General features: G+C 41.4%; 1 protein-coding gene across 1 annotated transcript in view; it reads left to right on the top strand.

Moving 5' to 3' along the window:
- Positions 1–687: 687 nt before the first annotated feature.
- The window catches only part of LOC125895479 (contactin-associated protein-like 4), a 171,025-nt gene continuing 148,096 nt past the window's right edge, over positions 688–23,616 (top strand). Inside the window, exon 1 of the mRNA XM_049587347.1 lies at positions 688–1,711. Within this exon, the coding sequence (XP_049443304.1) occupies positions 1,627–1,711 (85 nt within the window). The 5' untranslated portion in view covers positions 688–1,626. The remainder of the gene's footprint in view (positions 1,712–23,616) is intronic.

The following is a 23,616-nucleotide window of genomic DNA, read 5'->3' as shown; positions in this document are numbered from 1 at the left end:
GGGAGAGGAGGTAGCAACACAACCCCACCTAATGGAGGCTGACGGCGCCCCAGATTCAAATGTCCAAAAACACATAATTGAAACCACAAAATATCTCCATACTGCTCGTCCATAATGATCCAAGTGTGCTGAAGCCCCGACATACAAAGATGTTTGGAAAAACGTCATTTGAACTCTGTTTTTAGCCTCATTGTAGCCTGCAGCTCTAACTGCCTCTCTGTGTGCCACCACCTGGGCCTCCCTTGGCATATGGGTAAGTACATAATGGGTGAATTTTCATTTTTGGGTGCACTATCCCTTTAAGTGGACAGACCTTCAAGAGGTTTTTAATGGGAGTCGAATCATCCACAGAGGTTGCTTCATCTCCAAAACAAGCAGATGCGATGATTTAAACCAGTAAAAACAATGAATAAAGCAGTTTCACATTGAAAAGTGTTCCTCCTATGCTGCTTATTGCAGAGCAGCTTCTAACCATTTTCAACCACAGTGGCTGATGCGAAAATGCAAAAACTCCCTATATGGAGCCAGTTTTTGGTTTGTCTATTCTGGGCTACTCTAGCAATATGGCGGTGCCACATGACAGAATCTGTAGACAAGGACCCACTCCCCCATAAAGGGCTCAGTCAACGGTAGTCTCGCTCACCAGACCTTTTGGGCCGACTCTCACTTTAAGATTGGAGAAAAAAACGCCCCGGCTGCTTGTATTTCTTTCAACCAATCACAATCGTTCTGGGCGGTGCCACAGCAACGGTGCGCTTGCAAAAATATCGCCTACAGGACGCGAACCATGGCAGAAAAATGGCTACATCCCCGCAAGAAGTTGAAAACTGCTGCACAACCGGAGGTGGTAGGGCGGGACTTCAGCGGGTGGCTCATTTCGCCCACTGAGAGGCTGATCTATGCAGCAAACTTCTGCCCACTCAGACTAAGTCAACGGTAACAAAAACACAACGATTCTGTGATTCAGATGATATTGATTATATTATTAATTTCTGCAATATAACCCCCTAAATCCTACACACTGGACCTTTAAGAGGGACTGGGGGGCTTTAACATGTCTGTGCACAGGGGCCCATTGAGTTTATCCTCTGCATCCATGGTCCCATGCAAAGAAATGTGAGAACTGTGTTGGTTGTAGTTGATTAAGACGCACAGCTCATTGCTGCATTAAGACGTGTGGTCCTATATGTGTTCGAGGACTTGTTGACATAAAGAGTTAACCATCAGCCACTTGCTCTCCCTGCGCTGACACCAGTCCTGGGACTCCCTCTAGGAACTCTGAGCTTCTTTAGTATCTCAGTGTGGGAGGCTGTGCGCTGGACTTGGACCTGCAGCAGTCTCGTAAAAACCTTCCCTCGTCTTTTCCTCGCTCCTTTTTTTCTCCCCCACATCACTTGACGGAGGGCAGGAGGTGTGAGAGCTTCCTCCTCCTCCCCACTAGGTACCGGCCGGCCCCTCCACACTGTGGCAACAGGGCTACTGCAGCGGAGCGCAGCGCACCGGAGCGGAGCTGGAGGAGAGCAGAGGAGAGAAGCGAACAGGAGAGGAGAAGAGGAGGACGGACAGTCTGTCTCCTCTCCGACTGCTGGGATTATAGGCTACTCTGCAGCATCCCGTCGCTTCAACATGCCTTTGGGGAGTAAAAGACTCGCTTGGATTACTGCGCTGATCGCCTCGCTGCTGCTCGGCTCCTGTGGGACAGGTGGAGAAGGTGAGCGGCTCCGTGCGCTTCTTGGGGAGGAGAGCGGGCTGTTGAGTGCAATGTTTTAAAGAGAGGGGCCACCATGGTTTATTACAGCACTAAGACATCACTCGGCTATGGCACAGGCTTACATTGAGGGGGGCAGGCTGGCTGGTTGATGACATGTGGCTGTTAATGAGACTTTAAACTATCCACATAAGAATAAATCAGCTCATTAAGAAAGTAAAAGACTGTTGTTTCTTCTTCTTTTCCTTGATGTAATAGATAATATCAGAATGGAAACTAGTCAAATATAACGGGTAGCTACTTTTTATAAAGCTGGAATAAATCCAAACGTGAATATATTTAATATCTCTATTGATTAATCAAGAGAATCCAAACTGAAATAACTGTTTTAGGGCTGTAATTAGGGATTGTTCTCCATTATTGATTGATCTGTCCATTATTTTCTCGATTGATCAATAAATTCTGCAATGTATAAAATGTTAATTTCCTAAACTCCAAGAAGACACATGCAAATGCCAAAGATCTTCCTAGGAAAGCAGCTAATATTTATATTAATTAGAGAAGCTGTTGGTAATTTAACTTCAAAAATTAGGCTACCTCAACAAATATCAGACAGCTTGTCTAATGATTAATTGACTGTTTCCACCTCCAGTGTATTCCTTCAAAGGAAAAAAAGTCATGAAATCTGCCCTTATTCATTTTACAAGAGCTTTCTTATTCTTCAAAATAAAAGCATGCAGTTGAAGAGAGAGACGTTAAGGCAGCAGCTGCAGGTCAGTTCTGGTCTGCGCTGCGACCTGTTTCTCCAGTTTGGGAAGGACTGTAGCTCCTCTAGTTTATTCTGTGAATTCAGTGAATAAAACAGTCGGCTGTGTTTGATCCGACCACCGCGGGGGCTTGTTGTTGAAAAGGGGACTCGCTTCCTCTGGAGATTTACAGCTGTCAAGTTTTAAAAGACAGCGAATCCCACAAGTTGTGTTCTTATTTTAGCTTTTTCCAGCATTAGATATTTCCTCCTGAGAGAGAGAAGGAGGGGGAGAGACTGTGGTCTTGCCGTGGAGATGTGGGAGAGCTGCACAGGAGGATGCTGCTGCTTCGGCTCCTGTTTTATTCTCAGAAAAGGATTCAAAAAAGATTCTAAAAAGTGGGTTCTTGGTTAAAGAGATGATTTCAGCAGTGAAGTCCCCGCGAAAGTTGCTTATTTAAAAGCTGTGTGAGAAAACCTTTTTTTTTTTTTTTAACAAATGAGAGGATTTACCTTGCAACAAGTTTAGGAAAAAGATAGATCTCCCATTTTCTGTTGTTGTTAAGTTCCTTAGAGCTGTTTTTTTTTCTCTCAGGAGGTTTTAATGAATAGTTCCAGCAGCTGCACTGTAGAAGTGGCTCTGTACTATCTGATGAACCTTCCTCTTCACTGTAATTATACTGTACTCTCTTGGAATGCTGCTGTAAATAAGGGCAGCTTTTAACGTGACATCCTTGCAGGCTGATCGACAAAAACATCACTAATGAGCCTTTTTACACAAAGATTGGTGGTGCTCGGTGTGCAGGGTAGAGAGGAGAGATAAATGCATGAATAGGCATTGTGGTTTCTCAACTGTATTGATTGTTTAGGAAGACTTAGCTGTAAAAGGAAAAAAAGATCTTGATAGTATGGATTGAAATCGACTCAAATCCAGATGAATCAGGTACATTGTCTGTGTTGACTCAGACCCAACAATTTCCGAGAGACAAATCACAGAACTGGAGATTTTACTCTGTCACTCCACCGTGCTTCATATGTTTTGCTCTGCGGCATACTGTCGATCAGTCAGAGCCTTTATCATCCACTTAATGACCTGTCTTGGGTCCAGATTATGTTTCCAAAGCAATGAAAAGGTTTCAGCTCAGTAAAGAACCGACATATCATTCATCCTGTTTTGTACATGAAGGACAGCAGGCTTCTGTCATCGTCACATTCATCATCTCCAGCGATACATTCTGTCTGTCTCTGTTCTCACTCACTCGCTCACTCACTCACTCACTCACTCACTCACTCATGCATGTCCTTACCCAAACTACCCACCTCTCCCTGCCAGCCCAGCTGCCATAATTGCATTACATTTCTGAATGTTACATTTTTTGTATCATATCAGAGTCTCTTGTGTGACATAGTGTGTAAACTGTCTCTGCACACCACTGTTCGAGACCAACAAACAACAAAACCAGCACTGATTTCGACACTTATTGCTGGTGTTGCAATGGAATGAGATAGTTTACGGTATGATGACCGTCTCAGAAAATATCATTTTCATGGCATCACAGTATTACAGAATTATTATTACTGTAAGTCAAAATGACCCTTGAAGAAATGAAAACAGAGGGTTTAATTTAACTTGATCTAGCTCCGACAGACAGCGCATCAGAGAGAGAGAGAGTTACGGCACTCAAGGATTATTGCACCCAATATACCTGCACAACACCACTTCATCCTGTTGATACAGTATTCACAGCTTGGATTAATTTTTATGAACAACCCTTTTCATTCTTTTCATCAGTGGAGCCTTACGGACTAAAGGAATATGAATAACTTACGGGGTAATTAAGGAATGGACACATAATTTAAGGTAGCCAACAACCCATTTTTATACAGTTGATGAACTTCTATAAAAAGGATGAATTACTTGGCGATCAGACGAGGCGTCTAATTAAGATAGGTGTTTATTTGTCAAAATGTGTAGCCACACCCAGCTAGTAAAAAGGACTGGGCATTTAATTGGAACAAAGCTTTTAATTGAAGTTTTATGGTATGTGTAAAAAGCCTTTCTTTTGAACATAACTAAAATAAAGTTGAGATTCTCTGTCCAGTTGCTTTTTTTTCCCAATATCATCGATAAGCAAATGTACACAGTATGATAACTGTCAATATTAATATCACGGTATACCTTCAAAAAGGTGTGCTGCTGCAACCCTACTCATTGCTGTGCATGCAGCAGCTTTTCAGGCCCTAAAAGCAGTTGTTTTTTTACTGAGACATAACTGTCTCTGTCCTGCAGTGATGGGGCACGGGATGCGTTTTTTTTTTTTTTTTTTTTACAGAGAGCTGCTTTTCATACCAGGATTATGGCATGAAAAGCATTTTTTTTTAGCAAGACATCGCTGCTTTATTTACAGGGATTGTGCCCCCTAAACTTGGTATTTTAACCCAAAATGTCATCTTTACCTAACCATAACGAAGCGTTTTAATGCCTAAACATAACTACCAATATCTACAGCTTTGTTGAAACATAAAGTTTCAACATCTGCGCTACTCGTTCTACATATTCACAAATGCAGTCTAACATATCTGTAGTTAACTGAAATGTACAAGGCCAACATTTCTTCTGCCGATTGGGTTGTCCCTACCCACTTCCACTCTGTTTCCGCATTCACATGCAGAGTTAGGCAGTTAGGTAACGAGTAGTGGAAGTCTACATGGATGCCAAATTATTGACCATGTGACACACAAATGTTAGTTTCATGCAACTACCCTTACAAAAGTAAACTGCTCAACCTAACAAAGACATTTAATATTATCATACAGACATTATCAAATTAAAGGGTACAGTTTGTTACAAGTCAAGTCAAGTCTAGAAAATGGTTTAACTGATTTAATTGTAAAATGTTGTGTATTTACAGGAACTGCTGCAAAAACTAAGCAGCTTAAAAACAGAATGAAAAACGAGATGCTTAGAAAAAAGAAATGCCACCAAAGAGGCTTTGATTGGGGTTTTCTTTCTTTATTTATTTATTGACAAAGGGATAATATACAAAAATCAGGTAAACAGTAGCAGCACACACAGATCAAATATAAATGATACAAATATAGGAAGAGCATAAAATGGTTTTATTTTTCTCCATGGTTTCAAAAAGTTACAACAGTTCCTGTTCCTGTGGGGGAGAGGGAAGTTCATCCCAAAAATGTATTTCTAGCCCACGCCTCAATGAGGGGGGCTTCAACTGTGAAGGTGAGTATAAACTAGTACTCCTTGTTAGAGTGGTACTGGGGCGGATCTGGTTTGGGGAAGGCCCACTCACTTACTCACTTACTCAGTCACTTACTCATGCACCCACTCACTTTCATCAAAGCAAAATACCTTTTTTAATGATGGATGCTACAATTGTAGGATGAAAGCAGCAGAGTTACAGCACAGAGCTCTGCCAGAGGCAAGTCAGGGTCTTATACGTAAGGCAGTAGTCATGGGCACGCACTACGGTGGAATCTAAGACCTGAATGTTGGGGGACCAAGAGGTGGTTGGCGAAGAGGTGGTCATCCCTAGGCAAAGAGCGCACGCCATGAAAAAAGAGGGAGATGAAAAAGAGGAGGAAGCCACTGCCAAGCCCAAGCCACAACCCAAAAGAAAAAGAAAAAACACTTAATGTTATCACGTCATTACTTCATGTTATTAAAAAGAAAAGCACACGCTGCCACACCAACCGTTCCTCTTCCGTCGAAAATAAGGAGAGAGATCTAACATTAAAGATCAAAGAAAGCTCTCTACAGACATTGCACATCATTGCGAATATATTTTCTTTTAGAATGTCCGGTGTAATCAGTGTTATCATGAGTTTGGACTATGAGGGAAAATTTCCACCATGGCATCTCTAGTTTAAACTCATTCCTCAAGCTCTCATTTGTTATCACAAGAATCACTTCTGACGGATACAGATAAATGCAACATTATTGATTCCAGGCCCGGTCGGACAACACGTGCAGATGACTTCTTTTCCAGCATAACCTGACCCTTACCCGTGAAGATCCTTACTGACCCTAACCCGAACTTCTCTAATCTAAACCTACCTCAACATAAGACTTGAATTTAAACAGGCTCATGCACACATTTGTACTAATGGATATGTGGTAATCCTAAGAAGGCCACGAAATGCATGAAATGTCTGAAGGCCAAAGTGTTTATACCTATTCTGAATATTTCAAAAGCCTCCTGCATAGACAGGGTCCAGACACCATGAATCACTCACTGTCAGACAATGTATACACGGAAAATGTCATAAATAATTGTGTGAAGAATAAACAAAGAGAGCTTGAAAGGTATGAAGAAGGTTTTAGATGCTTTTTAACCACCACACACAGCATTGTAATTATATGTCCTAACTTTACCTAAACCTAATTCTTAAACAAAGTCTGTAAGTACAAAACCACACAGAGATGTTCAACTTCAAGCAATATGTTCTTTGTCAGTGCCTTTGAAAACACTCATGAAAGTTCCCCAAAATATCTAACGTGAGTGTTTCTTGTGTTCTGCTGCATCTATGGTTAAGGTGAGGCTACTAAGGATGCATTCACACTGTTGCTATTTGATCAGCTTTAAATGAACCCTGGTCCACTTCCACGGATAGTTCAGTTCGTTTGGAGTGGTGTGCTCATTCGAACGGACCAAAGGAAACCCTGGTCCGCTTGAAAAGTGGGGGTCTCGGTTCACTTGCAAGTGAACCCTGCTGTGGTTCGCTTACAGTGGGAAATGCAAATGGACTATCCAGCAAACCAAGTAGAGGAAGTGAACCAAAGAGAGGAAGTGACCTAGAGCGCAGTGCATTTTGAGTAGTAAAAAAAACAGCCAACAGCGTGAACCAGGATAAGCAGAGGTAAAAAAAGAAGTTGGAAAATGTCTCGTGGGCAGACGTGGAGTAGTGAGGAGATGCAGGCGCTTACTGATATATGGTCAGAGGACTATATATCGCAGTTGCTTGTGGCTACCTACAGTGGATTTCCATTTTCGGTCCTGGCCAATTGATGAGCCGGATTTTCTTCTTCCTCATGCTTTTTTTTCTTCCTGGTCAGTGATCGTTTCAGGCTACATCGCCCCCAAACGAGCAGCTGTTGAAACTGCATGTGGTTGGGTCCACTTTAAAAGTGCGGTGTGAAAGTGAAGCGAACCAATTGAAGGTGTGAAATTTTGCGGCGATCCCCACCCAATCGAACCAAGTCCCCCAGACTATTCTGCTGTGAATGCGCCCCAAAACTTGACTTGACTAAAGTCAGGTAAAAGTTGTACTTTAAGGAAACCAGGGATAACTGTCAGTCTGTATATGCTTCCTATGCACAGTCTTTCACTGTGATGTCTTTCCAAGTGATTTTGTGGCAGTTTGACAATGTCATACTAAAGCTGCCTTTGCTAGACTGCAAGCAGTCAGAGAAACAATCTTTTTAAGCATCTTGGCAAATTACTGAAAAACAGTGTCACAGTATGTACCCTCTTCCTTTCTTTGCCTTCAACTTGAAATCTGTCTCACATACCCACATACTCTCCTCCTTTACCGTCGGTACCAGTTCACCCCATGCAGTGTACAGGTAGACACACTGCTTTTACATTCTTCTAAAACTTAACAGAAAACACAACTTTGTCTGCATTTTGATTATTGCACTGCTGAAAACAGCACAGTGTCTTCCGGAGCGTTTAATCTCTGTGATGGCTGAGACTGTAGGTTGAGTAGGTGTGTTTGATTATTTAACTAGCTGAGGCTGAGCAGGGAAACATTAATGTGCTGTTATTTTCTCAGGAAATTCATCTCCTCCAGTCCACAGCCAGACAGAGAATAAGTTGGTAAAAAATATGCTGGGAGAGGAGTTGATTTAAATTTGGGCCTAGCTCCCTGTTTCATATGCGAACAGCCCTGTCTCATCAGAATTTATTACTTTTCAATGAGCTGGTGGTGTGCACTGAGAGAACATAAACCCCTGAATAAAATCAATTTGGTGTGAATGTGTGAGGCATTTTCTCTGCAAAACTCTGCTGTCCTTTATGCTTCATGAGACGGTGGGTTCTTAGAGAACCACCACGAGGAAAGAGCAAAGTAGTGGAGGATAAATCGCCCCTTACTTTTCTTCTTTAGTGTCATTTATGAAAATGTGTTTAGTGGAAGTGGAGTCATGAGGAGGTTCTGATTAAGTCAAGGTTACGTAAAGGTGGCAGCGGCTGGTGGTGTGAGCCTGGAGCTGCCAGTCATGAATCTAGATTTATTAATCCAGGGACAAGTAGTTAAGCGATAAAAGTGACAGAGAACTGCAGTCCATCCATCTGCCTTTGTGACCTGAGGGATTTTGTGTTTGCCCAAGGCCGACTCCCCAGTGGATGTCTGCCTCCCTAAAAACAGACCCATTCATCAAATGGCCCTGTCATTATCTCAGATGACTTGTTATTGGTCCAAGAATCAGCCACATTCTGCTGAGGTCACTATTCACTGTCACTCTCTGAAGTAGGAGGAAAGTAGAAACTGTGGGCATCAGCTATTAGCAGAAACACACTGTGTTAATGATGAGTGACATTGTTATATATACTGTAAATTCATCACCTCTTTGTGACAGGCTGTCGGTGCTTTACGTGACACAAAAGCCAGTGACAATTGATATCCAATTTAGAAAACAGCGAGGATGGTGAGAAAGAAATTTCTCAGAGGAAATAACATGTTCTCTGTGCTTTTAGCCTAGGAAATCAGTGGTTTTACAAAGTATACAGTGTTGCCAGTGTTATATTATTTAATGTTCTGTTGTTGGATTATAATCTCTGATGCATCAACACGTTTCATAGTTGTATGTTTTGTGTGTAAAATCCTAATCTGCAAAATAACTAGTGACAGTAGCTGTCAGATTAGGTAGTAGGAGTAGATTAGGTTGTAGGACCATGGTAAAATGTGCAGTAAAATGCTGTGGAATGCAGTAGAGCAGAACTATAAAGTTGCATGGAATACTCATATAAAGTACAAGTCCCTCAAAACTGTACTTTAGTACGAATTTTTTCCTTCAACAACAAACACACTTGGTAATGTTTAGCCAAAACTCACACATGGTTGGGTTTAGGCAACAAAAGCATGTGGTTGGGTTTAGAAAAAAATAACAGGGTTTGGCTTTACATTCATACCGGAAGCAAACACCGGCCTTCTGGGTGAATGTTGGGGATTATTGGACCCATCCATCACCCCCCTCCCCGTCTACCCTATTTTTCACCCAATCAACATACATCGTTCTCCATATGCATTTCCCCCTATTGCCGTTAGGCCCCATTACACACTGGTGGCAATGTGAAATGACAGCTTCTTCGTTGATGTTTGATATGGAAATCATTGCCCAAATTCCGGTATTTGACGACTTCGCAATGAGACCGGGTGTTTTAAGTTTGGGTAACAAAACTACACTGTCATAGGTAAATCATGGTTAAAACAAGTACATTTGTTATAAAACTTAACGCAAATAAGTGTTAGTAGACTTTGTTACATAGTTAAAATAACTCAACGTTGACTTTTGTTTTCACACAGGGCACAAACAGCAGTCTCCTGGGTTAACATGATTTTTTATTGTCACTCCACACTACTTCCTCCGTTGTTCCACTCATAACAACTATGGCCACTAGTTTAAGTTAGTTTAAGTTTAAGTTTATTTCCTTTATTAATCCCCCTGAAGAGAAATTCAATGTTTTCACTCTTGCTTGTCAATTACACACAGGTCCGAAAGACACACACATGCACAAACAGGACCTATACATGCACAAATTGGAGAGGGATGTCAGAGTGAGGGGGCTGCCCTTGGTGGGGCGCCCCGATCGGTTGGGGGGGTTTGGTGCCTTACTTAAGGGCACCTCGGCAGTGCCCAAGAAGTGAAGTGGCACCTGTCCAGCCACCAGTCCACGCTCACTATTTTGGTCCGGACGGGGACTCGAACCTGCGACCCTCTGGTTCCCAACCCAAGTCCCTATGGACTGAGCTACTGCTGCCCCAAGGTTACTTAGAGGTTACTGCCTGACAAAAATGTAAATATAGGTTGTGATAATTTGCTTATACAAACGACTGAAGTGGTAGTAATTTTGGAGGAGGACAGTCTCAAATTTTCAAGTCAAATGGGCAAAGTCCATCTGCTGATGAAGATCATGTGATATGATCAAGAGGTCCAGAACACCTATTAAATGGACCACTTGTTGTGAGATTGTTTTCTGACTGTTCTCTGCTCAAGGTCCAAGGTGAAGAAAGAACTTTGAACAAAAAAAAATGACTTGAAACCGCCATTTATTGATTTTCTCCCCACTTGGGGGCAGTACAACAAGTTATAAACACAACACTGACTCTTAATGTTTAAATTAAATATGAGAACATGTTGCAAGTTGCCATTTTAATACAATGTAATGTAAAATATATTGATTAAAGCAGTTTTATACTAGTCAATAATTATAGTATCTGCTTGAGTACTCAAATAAATCAGTAATCACCAGCCAGTGAAATAAACAACTTTATGTGCATACCAAGCCCAGCATAATCCTGCCTATCCCATTTTCCAAAGTCAAAGAAAGGCTGTCTTAAGTATTTTGCATTGTTGGGGTCATCCAGTCAGTTTTAAAAATCTAACAGCTGTGGGATTATTATGTGTATTACTAAGAAAATGGATGAACTGAGCCAAAGCCAAACATGTGAAGTAAAATAGAGAAAAAGTACTTTAGTGTGATGGGACAGAAGAGGAAAGAAAGGAGTCAAAAGGAGGAACAGGAGCAGAAGTTTGTAGAGGAAGAAATGAGGAGTGTATGAAAAAAGAGAAGAAGTGGAGGAGTTTGGTTCAGTGCCCTGTGTGGACATTCATTGTAGTTGCCCTCCGTCTTTAAGCCATGCAGTGACACTCCCAACTCCTTCTCTCATTTCACCCATCAGTGGGTTTTCTTATGTGTGTGTGTGTGTGTGTGTGTGTGTGTGTGTGTGTGTGTGTGTGTGTGTGTGTGATGTCAGATTCATTCGCCTGACTCCCCTCATCTCACCTTCACACAGCTGCAGCTCTGTGGTGCACAGCAACACAAGTTTCAGCAATAAAGTCCTGTTCTCCTGTATCACCATCTTCCTGCCAGCAGCCTGACATTACTGTAACATGGATTTTAAACGCAGTTACCCTGTCTTTGAAGAAAACCCTGCTGTCATGAAATACTGGAGGTTAAGTGCTTTATTTGACGACAGTGTCACTTTCTCCATGACGATGATCATGTTCTGGCAGCAGAACTAAACTCATAGGAAAGGTGTCATCAGCTAAATTACTTTTGGTGTTTTCAGTGTTTAAATGGATTGTCAGGATGGAAACATTGTGTCTAATATCACAATGATAATGTTTCACATAGTGATCTAACTCTTCTCAGCTTTAACCATTAACTGAGGGCCTAATTCACAAAGAATGAACTGTGTCCGCTGATAGTACCTTGAATTGCACTTCACTTGCACCCGCAGTTTGCTCCGTCTTAACGTCCTATTCACAAAGGATATTGCGCTAATGATACAGCGCAAACACGCCCACAAAGTTTGGCAGCTGAGTGCAGTTTGCCCCTGATTGCTTGACTTGGCAACTTGTATCTCCGATTGATTTAGGTCTCAGTCAAATAAAAAAAATGATATTCTCCGTCTAAATATTCGCTCACGAGCACGCCTGGCATGACAATGCCTTCTCCTTGCTACAATCACTGCTGCCATGATCACTGCTAAGTCTGGGCGTGACACACTTAAATACCTTCTGTTAGCACCAGCTTTCTGAAGACGTTATTTTTTTTCACTTAACTGCGTGTGGCTATTAGCGCTGGTATTAGTTAATTAGCCTTTGTTTGGCAAAGTACTGAATACTGTATACCCTCATGTAGTGATGTCTGCTGGTGAGTCAGTCTAACAGTGTCGGATGGGTTGAGGCTGTGGATTTGACCAAGTTTGACCACTTTATCACTATTCCCTCTCACTTGTAGCTGTTTTTTCATTATCTTTTGAATTTAATATGAATTATGGAACTGTTTTTGTTCACGTTTGTTTCCCCCGTTTCGTAAAATAAATTACTGAAAATTGCTTTTGAAGTGTGTGACAGAAGTGCGTTTTGAGAACAACCGCAGACTGTCACCTGTTCAATGCATCAATATCTTCAGATGCCATTAAAGTAATAATGATTATAATAATAATGTCAAAATATTATTTACAGACTGATTTAACAGACGATCACTGCTGCCACGATCACTGGAAAGTCTGGCCGAGAGGCTTCCACAGAGGAGCGCCCAGTTTGCACCAGCTTTCTAAAGACATTATTTACTTCACTCAAACTGCGTGTGGCTATTAGCGCTGGTGTTAGTGAATTAGACGTTGTTTATCAATGAGGCTCATTTGCATAGAAAGGGGCAATTTTTGCGTGTGCTTTGTGAATTAGACGGTATCTGTTTGCTCCATTTTTACCGGTTGAGTGGCCGCAAAAGCCACGCAATCCTTTTGTGAATTTGGCCCTGAGTTTTTTTTAATGCTTGTTTTTTGGTGCTTTGAGCACCACAAGCCGAGTGCCATCTAGTTCCTTTAAAGAGAAGGCAGACACCTCTACGGCTGATATCTCTAACACTGAGCAACTCACACCAAAACAATCTAGAGTGATAAATAGCACTACAGCAGAGTCCTGCACAGGTCCAATTTTCAAGATCCGACCCGACCCGGCGACGTACAAACCCGTACCTGTACCACAAACCCGCACATCAGGCCAATTAGTACCGCAACCCGTTCCGACCCTTTGAAACACGACCCGCAGCCCGACCCGTAACCCGGATTTAAAGTAATAATTTTGGGTCATATTGGCTGAATATTGAACAGCATATCGCCACGGTTAAGGTGCCAGTAAGTAAACAACGACCTGAATGAAGCAGCTCTCACAATAAAAACCTGAGTTCAGCTCCATCATCAACCCTCTGTATTTTCCTCCCATACGAGTGTAAAAGCACTTGTTTGTTACGTTTAATGCTTTTAAACTTTTAATCTATGTAAAGAAACTTTACATGTGTAATAATAGATTTACTTTCTGTCCAAAGCGACGTTCAGCAGTTACGAGCCGTCACGTGTTTTTAGAATCCATCGAGGAGAGAAGTAATCCATCAGGCAAACACTTCAGAAACATTATAAAATGATAATTGTATATTTTATCCACTTATTTCTCAAATACCCGCGGGTAACCGACCCAGTGCAGGACTCTGCACTACAGGTGAGAGGAGAAATATGTAATTTTGAGTTTGGAGTGCACTGCCCCTTTAAAAGGCTTTCCTATATACGTTAATGTAGATCTCAACATCCTCCCTCATTGTTACTCTCGTCTCAATTAAACAGCAAATTAACATCAGATTAGCTAGAAATACTGTTAATAATTACTTAACCTGCTGGTTTGACCTTCCTCCTTTCCGATTTAATGACAGGCTTTTTATTTGTTGGCTTGACGAGTTGAGTGGCACAGTGGGAGCGGGCCATGTAAGACCCTCTTGAAATAAACAGTAATTATAATAATCAAGACTCTTCTTCGTGAACAGATTCTGTTCTGTCCTCCACCTCTTTGTGAAAAGAGCCTTGTGTAATAATGATACTCAGCTTCTGCTCAGCCCAAACCAGACACCATCAAGCTATAATCCTGGAGGTTATTTCTGTAGGCCATCACCCCATTTTCTTATGGTAACATTTTCATAAGACACGTTTTTTAAACCAGTCAGTTTTAAATCCAGTTATGTTGTTATGGCCAATCAGAGTGATGGCCAAAACTACAAAATATATATATGTATAAATAAAAAGAGACCCAGGTTGTAAAAGAAACCTTGAATTCTTCTTTTACAACAATCCTTTATCAGTGAGGGCTATTATTTAAGATTGGAGAGTTGGTGAAGAGGCCTTGGGGGCCTGAGTAGTTTTTCAGTTGCAGGTTCTGGGTGTCCTCCGTGTCCTTGCTCACAAATCAGCAAATACAACAAAATATGACTCAGGAGCATGTAGATGCAATATTTCAATGTGCAACTGAACATAAGGGACATTTTTATATTTTATTATTCTACAACATTGAATCAAACTATTTAATGTTGTGTTTTGTCACTAATCGAGAGAAAAATCCCAAACACAGGAGACTAAGCAATCATTCATAGGACACACCTGGTTCCATCCTGGTGCAGCCAGTTTGTTTTACAAGTCACAAATTAGTAAAATGGAGATCACCTATGTGTAGTTAATGGGTCTAACTGATTGTAGAGACCTGTATTTTTGGGGGGTCCATCTTTTGGTGAGTCAGTATTGTGGCAAAACCTGCACCATGAAGACAAAGGAACACTTAAAGCCACGCAGTAAAAAAGTGATTGGGTGTAATAGAAGTAAGGGGAGAAATACAAGAAAACAATCCATTACTATTATTTAACTACAGCAGATGCCTTTGTACTCACTGTAGGTAATGTTGTTACCAACATAACCGTGACAACCTGTACATTGCATCTTACCCAGTAACGAACAGTTTTCCAGGGATATTGAATAGATTAATGTTTTTTTCTGTGTAATGACTAAAATCAAGTCATATTTTTATGGCTTAGTTTCTTGCTGCTTTTTTATTTAACTATGAAAAATACATCATCCATTTTAACCACAAGGATTTTTACATGTAGAGGGCAGACTGTATGAAAACAGTGGATGTAGTTTTGTTGGCATTTTGGTCGTTGCCATCTTGGACTCATTTTCAGACATAACCATATTTGGATCAGAGTGTGGAACTTTAGGTCTAAATTAAATTTAAATGGGCGAGTTACATAAAAATCCAAACCCCGTACAGTTGTCATGAATTTTGAAAGTAGCTACAGAGACCAAAACCATTTTTCGCACCAGGTGGTAAACATGTAACAACTGGTGAACCAGGTGAGAGTGGACTTAAACACTCGACTCTGGAGACAGTTTGGGTAAAATAACACAGTCTTTACTGGTCAAAAGGTAGGTTTGATACACAGAAGGACAATCAGTGGAGGCAAACAAATCCAACAGGGGTGAGGCAGAGACAGAGGCAGAGTCAATCAGCAAGCTAAATCCAAAAAAACAAGAAAGGGACACAGGGAAACAAAAGGCTTGAGTGCTAGACACACAAGGAGCTAAAACAAAATCGCACTGAGAGAAAACAAGACACACACTAAATACTCTGGTGAGGGGAAGGATAACGAGACACAGGTGAGGCTAATCAGGAAGGGACCGACAATCAGACACAGGTGAAGTCATCAAAAGGGAAAACACACAGAGGCAGGAAGTGAAGTGATCTGAAATGAGAGGAGATGTGAGCTTCAAAATAAAACAGGAAATAACATGAATAAATGAAATAAAAAAACATACCCTGAGAAACTTGAGCTGTGACACATGTTCATTTCTGCTCTAAAGTTGGGCAAAAGTAAGCCTTCAGATATGCTACCTAGACCCCAGTGTTTCCACCACCTTAAACATTGCTCTTAAATGTGGGCGGTATTGTTGTCACTCACTGCTCCATCCAGCACTCACCGTATTTCCTCATTACAGGTGACACTGAGGGAAGTCTGAACCTCAGTTATTGTCCACAGAATGGAGTTGCACGCCAACATTTTCAGAATGCTGCAAGAGGCAGCAAAACATCCTTTCATTTTATGATTATAATTTACTAATAAAACTTCATGGTATGAACAGTGGTTACATAAGCCGCTACTGACAAATCAATGGACTGCAGTGTTCACAGCTCCACCTTTTAGTACTAGATCTGTGTGCTAGGTACCCTAACAGAGGGCGGACCAAAAATGGGGCTGGTAAGGCACTTCTCCATTGGTACCATCCACAGCTTTTCAAAGGGACACTGAAAAAAAGTGTCCCAAACTGGTCTTAACCATACCGTCCTGCTCAGTGGAAACGTGGATCATGATGTTGGACCTGTTTTTGGCACCAGCCTCAAGTGGCCATTTGAGGAACTGCAGTTTTTGCCACTTCTGCATTGGCTTCTTTTTCACTTGAAATGTCCGTGCAGTAGCTTAATTACAGCCTATATAAATCATTTGCAGAATTTAAGAAGTGTCTTCCCAAGAAAAACAGCACAAGTTGTTTTAGCAAGTGACCAAAAACAATGTGTGTTTACAGCCAGGTGACAAAGTCTTCTAGTTGCTATATGAATTATGACTCTTGTTCGTTGATAGCAAAGTTGGAAGTAGCCACAAAGGATGCAAAGGGTGGAGGTGGAGGTGGCTGGGTAAACAAAGCATAACTGGAGACAATGTTTGTCTCCATTTCCCACCAACAAACACTCAACACTGGTATCTCTAAACCATGATTACAATCATTCCCTGACCTTATCCAAGAAGTGTAACAAGCTTTTAACCATTTTAACCATAACGACAGATTTCCCCTAAACTTAAAGGTCCAGTGTGTAAGATTTCCGGGGATATATTGTTTTTTTGCTACCTTACAATGAGCTGTTAATATCTACATAAGGAGCAGGCCCTTGTCTATGAAGATCATCATGTTGCACCACCATATTACTACAGTAGCCCAGAGTGGACAAACCAAACACTGGCTCCAAGCTCCTCCATGATGAGTAGCTTTGAAAAAACAGAAGTTTAAAAAAATAAGTTGTATTTATTTTTTATTACACTGTTAAATTTAGTGACTTACAAGTTTAAATCACCAGGTCTGGTCGTTTTTGGGGAGGCAGAGACCTCTGTGGATAATTCAGCTTCAACCAGGAGAAGTTCCAGCTGGTTGCAATCTGCAATCCTCACCCCTAGATGCCACTAAATCCCCCTAAATCTTACACACTGGTCCTTTAACAAATAGTTATTTTAATCCAAATCATAATTTATATGTGTTATAATTTACCCACACTGTCCTACAAAGTCTGCTGTATGTAGCTCAAAGTTTAAGCACAAACTATTTTTGTCTTTCAGAAAAGAGGGCAAAGCTTTGCGTGATTATTTAAAGAATCCTTTTAGAAATATCATTTCTTCTCCACCCATAGGGAGAGCCAACCCTAAGTGCTAGAGGCAAAAGGAAAAGAAAGAAGAGCATGATAATTTGTATTTTTTTTTTTAAACAGAGTGAACTAATGTCCCCCCCAATGAGAAAAAAAAGTATGCCATTCAATGTCTTGTCCCTATTTTGAAATGCAAATATGATCCATAAATGAAATGCTCATCACATACTTCACATATCTCGCCTTGGGTCCATTAGAAGTGATGTAACCTGCAGCAATCCAAATCTGCATAAGACTGATATATTTCATTGTGAATCTTCCTTCCCATTACTAATGTGTTTTGCAATCATTTTTTGTTGTTGCTTGTCTCAGCACTTAGCGTGTGTGCTAATGTGATGAGGGTTAAACCTTGCAGACTCCAGATAAATGTTTTAATTGCTGCTTTGTTGCAGTGCAGTTTCCTTCTGATCATTTAATTCTGCTGATTAGGTCTGCCTCCCATGGAGCCACGTATTAATGCAGTTAGCATGGAAGAAATTACAGCATTGTATTAATACCATTTCACAGAGAAAATGTAGTTAATTGTGTTGCAGAGAACAGTTTATCTACAAGTGTACTTTAAATGTAATGTGATTTCCTAACAAGGGAGGTCTTAGATTGTGAGAGTCAGCAGAATTACAGGCCTGCCTGGTTTGTCACCAACAGACAGATGAAAGGCTGGAAATGAGGAACAACTATTTCTCTGATTGTTAGCAGTCAGCCTGGCAGCACAGCGTCTCATTTAAGCTGTCGGGCTGTCAGGCTCCGGTCTGCAGGATTCACATCAGTCTCAGCCAAACGGCTTTACCAGGCTAACTGTTAGTTTGACTTACACAATTATGAATGACTCAACAAAAAGCTTTTAGGTGATGCCTCGAAACTCAGAGAGAAAGTCACAAACTGAGTTAACGAGGAAAGCTGATTTACTTATAAAAGCTTTGAGACATCTGCTGTCAGTCATAGCTGAAGTGGGCATAATTTGGTCTGCTTTTACAGAGGAGATGATAAACTTTGAGTAGCAGTTACTTATAAAGAAAACTAGAGCCATGTTCACTGCTCAGTGAGTTTATATTATTTGTAGTTAAGAAACCAAACTGTTCAATAGACAGACGTTGAGGTCCTTCTCTTGGGATGGAAATATTGGTCTTGGCGGTCGATCTGCCCACCACTTTCGTCCTGTCTGGATCATGGCAATTGATGGATTTGTACAGACACTAATGGTTTCCCAGAGGATGATTCCTACAGATTTTGGTGATCTCCTGACTTCCTCTAGCTCAGCGATGTTAGCTATTTTAGTTTTTATTGAAATATCTTGATAGCTGGTAAAATGATTTCTGTGACACTGGAGGATGAATTGTGAAAAATGTAATCCTCTGCTCTTTGATCTAGTGGCATCATTAGGTAAAATTTAAATTTGTCCAGTACTTTGGTTTATGGCCAAATAGTTGCAAAACAAACCTTGTGTCGAGTGCCAATTACCAAATGATAGCTTGCTAGCATGCTAAACTAGGATGATAAACATGGTCAACATTAAAATCTGCTAAACAGCATGTTAACATTGTCTCTGTGAGTATTTTATCACGCTAACATATAGCTCCAAGCACCTCGGTGCCAAAAATACTGTATAACCTCACAGAGCTGCTGGCCATGGACTTGTTAATCTTTGGAAGTTCTGGTGAAGCAAATATATTTTTTCCGAACATTTTGACATGAACTACTCATAATAGGTACTGTTTGTCATTTCTGATCATTTTATTCACGTTTTCTTCAATCCATAGTAGCACTAAATACAAAGTACAGCTGAGGCTAATGGACAGTTTTTTTACTTTAGAAGGTATCGGCCAAACTACCATTTTTACCTGATAATGAACTGAAATGTAAACTTAAGGGATGATCCTCTGGGGATCATGAATGTTCAACACATTCTCACTCCGACCTAGTCACATATCGACAATTGGTCATGGACTCTCCAAGTCAAGATATGATGTGCAAGGTACCTTTGGTGCATTGGTTTGTTGATGTTCTGGGATGCAGTGTCAACTTCAGCCAGTTAAAATACATTTCTGCTTTCATAGTAAATGTACAGTTTGCATACAGTCTCTTTAGAAATAAATGCACCATGTCGGTACAACACCACATTGACGTTTTTTTTCCCTTCAACAATATGTGGTTACGGGTGGCACGGTGGTGTGGTGGTTAGCACTGTCACCTCACAGCAAGAGGGTTGCCGGTTCGATCCTGGGTGTGGGAGCCCTTCTGTGCGGAGTTTGCATGTTCTCCCCGTGTCAGCGTGGGTTCTCTCCGGGCACTCCGGCTTCCTCCCACAGTCCAAAGACATGAAGATTGGGGACTAGGTTAATTGATAACTCTAAATTGTCCATAGGTGTGAATGTGAGTGTGAATGGTTGTTTGTCTCTATGTGTCAGCCCTGCGATAGTCTGGCGGCCTGTCCAGGGTGTACCCTGCCTCTCGCCCGATGTCAGCTGGGATAGGCTCCAGCCCCCCCGCGACCCTCAAGAGGATGAAGCGGTTAGAAGATCAAAGAATGAATATGTGGTTACGTTTTGCCAACAAAAGCATGCAGTTGGGTTTAGGAAAAAGAGAACAGGATTTGGTGTTACAATCTTATGGGAGGTGAACACCAGCCTCACGGGTGATTGTTGGACCTATCCACCACCCCTCCCACCGACCCTACTCAGACTTCCTCTACCTTAACTTTCAGCGTTGTCCCACCGTGCTTCCCCCCTGACACTCCCGTGCATGGTTAAATAATGGTGACCAGCTGTGTATGAAGCTGATGTGAAAGGATTTTTTTGTTGGATGCTGAAAGTCGCCGACCAAGTGCTGGTTTTTGACGACTCTAGAGTGAGACCAGGCTGAAATGTCTGTGCATTTCATGTAGTAGTCTAGACCAACCAATTGACTGACAATGCCATTCCTAAAGCCAAGCTGCTAACCTGGCAAAAAAAGTGTTTGGCCCACAGAATGAAATTTTTTGTCTTCACGTTTCTGCAGTGACATGTTAAGTGAGACACACACACTCACATGTCATGTGTTTTGTTATCTTCATTATTGTGCAGGCAAGTTTGATTCCAAGTCCTTAAGGGTATGTTTTTGGGTTCAAGTTTTAAATCCAAGTTTGAATTTTATTGTGTGAAATGATTTATTTTGGTGTCAAACTCTAAGTTAGAAAAGCTGCATAGTGTTGGCGGGGGTGCGTGCTCTTGTGTGCCTTTTAGTTTCCAGCAGTGTTTCCAGAGTCGAACAGTCACACAGTGTATAATACAAATAAGCCTTCGTCTGCCTCTTCGGTAAAAGGGTAAGAAGTTTGTAAGGACACAAACAAACAAGCACAGCTGTTTTCCACTTGACGATGGCTGTTAGATCCAGCTCACTCTGACAGAGAGAGAGATCACACTGATCAGCAAGTCAGCTCTGACTGTCTGGGAAACTTCAACTCCTCTGAACCAGCGACTGTATATAAACATGGGCGACACGTCTCCACTTCCTTCCACTGTACACAAATGAAGCCAAATTATCCTGGATGCGTCTGCTGCCATCTTGCACTGGCGACATCATTTGGAGCCTGGGTCTGCACAGCAGCAATCAGGAAGTGAACCGCGGTATTGAGGTCCCACCCATGCACCAGTCTGACCCTACTGCAAGCAGTGCCATTGATTGTGAACTGATGTTACACCTTCTTTTTATCACACCAAAATGAAACTCTTGAATATTCATTAGGGTAAAAAGAACAAGAAATTTGATTTTTGAGCTTGGCTCATGTTCCATGACGTAACATGAAGGGGGGCGTGCTTTATAACCTATACTGCAGCCAGCCACCAGAGGGTGATCAAGACATTTTGGCTTCACTTTCGGGATGCTGTCATGACGTCCATCTTCAAATACAGTCTATGCTCCAAACTCTTTTACCTTTAGTTTGTTGAAGTGATGGATGGTGCTCATCAGTATTCAGCATCTCTGGATCTGTTGTTGTCTCTCTGGGCATTCAGTTATTTCACTAAAATGGTAAACTGGATGATATACTGCAGATGGATGGACATTCTGTCTCTCTTGTAACCCTGGGCCTCAAGCGCAGAACACATCAGGCGCATCACAGTGCTGTCATTTGAATCACATCAACTGCTTCATACACACAGAAGAAGTAGCGGAGGTACAGTGGCTGGGATGTGCTGATCCAGGGCACGAATATGATAAAATTGCTGCCTTTCTAAAGAGCTGATGCCTATTGCTGCTGGAAAAATAGCCAAATATTCGAACTTACACAGGGACTAATGGCCGCAGGTGTTTTGGATAGTGTGATATGCTGCTTGTGTTTGTTGCCCTTTAGCCTTTTATTAAAAAAACTGAAGCGAAACTAGAACTTCTGGGTTTGGTTCCAGATATAAAAGAAACCTATTGGAAAATCATATTTACATTTGTAATAATGGAAATGTTGCTCTTTAGTATGTCATGCAGTTTAATTCATTTGTCCAAAGAGGTTTAGTAAATATTAATAAAGGTGTTGTTTATGTAATAATTTTCTAGTTATTGGTTAGTTAGTTTGTTTTGTAGTACTGTCAATAATGCCACCCAGGGATATAAACATATGACATATACTACTACTACTACTCATAACAGTAATAATAATGATAATGAAATACATGAAACAAAAGAACGTGAAAGAAATAAATAAACCTTGCAAATAAAGAAACCAACCAACTGAAAACTAATATCCCCACATAAACCAACCTCAAGAAAAAAAAAAGAAAAGAAAGAAAAGACACACTGCTCGTATTCTGACAGAGAAACTCTTAACATTTCTGGTATACAGCTTTACCTCTTTCTGCTGAAATGAGCATGGACAGGGCCATGAAGCCGAACCAGCTGCATCACCAGATAACAAAGAAAAAGAGATGTGAATACATGGAGTGTAGAGACTGTGAATGCAGATACAACACCACTAAGAGAAAAGACAAGCAGTGGCACTGCAGAGTGAAGGCCAGGACTATGGAACAGGCCATCACCATGATGCGCAGCCTGGCATGTAGGTGTCTGCACACTACATGGAAACCGGGAGTTAGACTTGAATTAAAAGTTGGCTCATGCAAACTTGTATATACAGGAGAGCAGAGGTGCAGTTTCCCAGACAGCAGGAGAATGAGAGCAGCAAGGCTGCAGCTTGCTCACTAATAACAGCAGAACAGAGACCAAGAAAAGTTACGCATAGCTGGAGGCCAAACAGAAGCCTCAACAGAAGAGAATGAGCCAGCACACCTCAGCAGAAGAAAAGTCCTGTTAAGCAAGACCTTGAGGTGGACAATATCCCCTGGATCTGCCACCTGGAGATCAGCCAGCTGGGCCAATGTAATGCCATGACACATGCTGCGAATGTGTGGTACAGGAAAAACTCACAACCTTAGAATCACCAAGAACCCAAACGTGAAGTGACACAGTGTCTGAAGTCTGAAGTAGCCACGCCAAACTATGGACCATGCCACTGACATGGAAGCCAGATAGAAAAATGCATATCCTCAGCAGTGCCGCCCAGTAATTAGGGCTCCGGGAAGTCATTACATGCAGCCCAGTGATGATACAGGAGTTGTTGACCTTCATATACTAGATGTGGGTGCAACAATAGCACACCTTCATTGCTTTTAAAAATGATTTCAGAAGCAAAGAAAAAAGCAAAGAATGATGACGGAAAAGGAAAAACAGTTCTGATGACATCAAATCTGTGCTGGAAAATCTTTATATTTGCTCAGCGATTACCATTTGTGATAAAAAAAAAAAAAAAATTCTTTGAGATGTGAGATTTCTACTGCTGCAGGCACAGTCATTTTTGCTGTTGAATGAATCTGTTGTCAGTCTACAGCCGTCTGTCAATAATTGAGTAAAGAAACTGTGCATTCCTTGTTGCTCTGTTTCAAAAATGCTTTGTAGATCCATGTGTCCGTGTCTGACAAAGCCCCGACCAGTGGCTGACAGTTCAGCAGCCTTTTACCTTCATTTTTACTCTAAGCTTTCTGTATTTTGTGCTTTACTTTTTTTCTTGCAGTCTCACCTTTTTAAATGTCACTACTCCTCCGAGGAAAATCATCCTCGCCTGTTCAAACACCTCTGCTTCTTCTAACCAGCTTTTCTTGCCAA

This window comes from Epinephelus fuscoguttatus, linkage group LG10 (genome assembly GCF_011397635.1).
Source record: "Epinephelus fuscoguttatus linkage group LG10, E.fuscoguttatus.final_Chr_v1".
NCBI classification, from domain to species: domain Eukaryota; kingdom Metazoa; phylum Chordata; class Actinopteri; order Perciformes; family Serranidae; genus Epinephelus; species Epinephelus fuscoguttatus.
The sequence above is the reverse complement of the archived record's forward strand: the minus strand, read 5'-3'. Positions and strand labels throughout refer to the sequence as shown.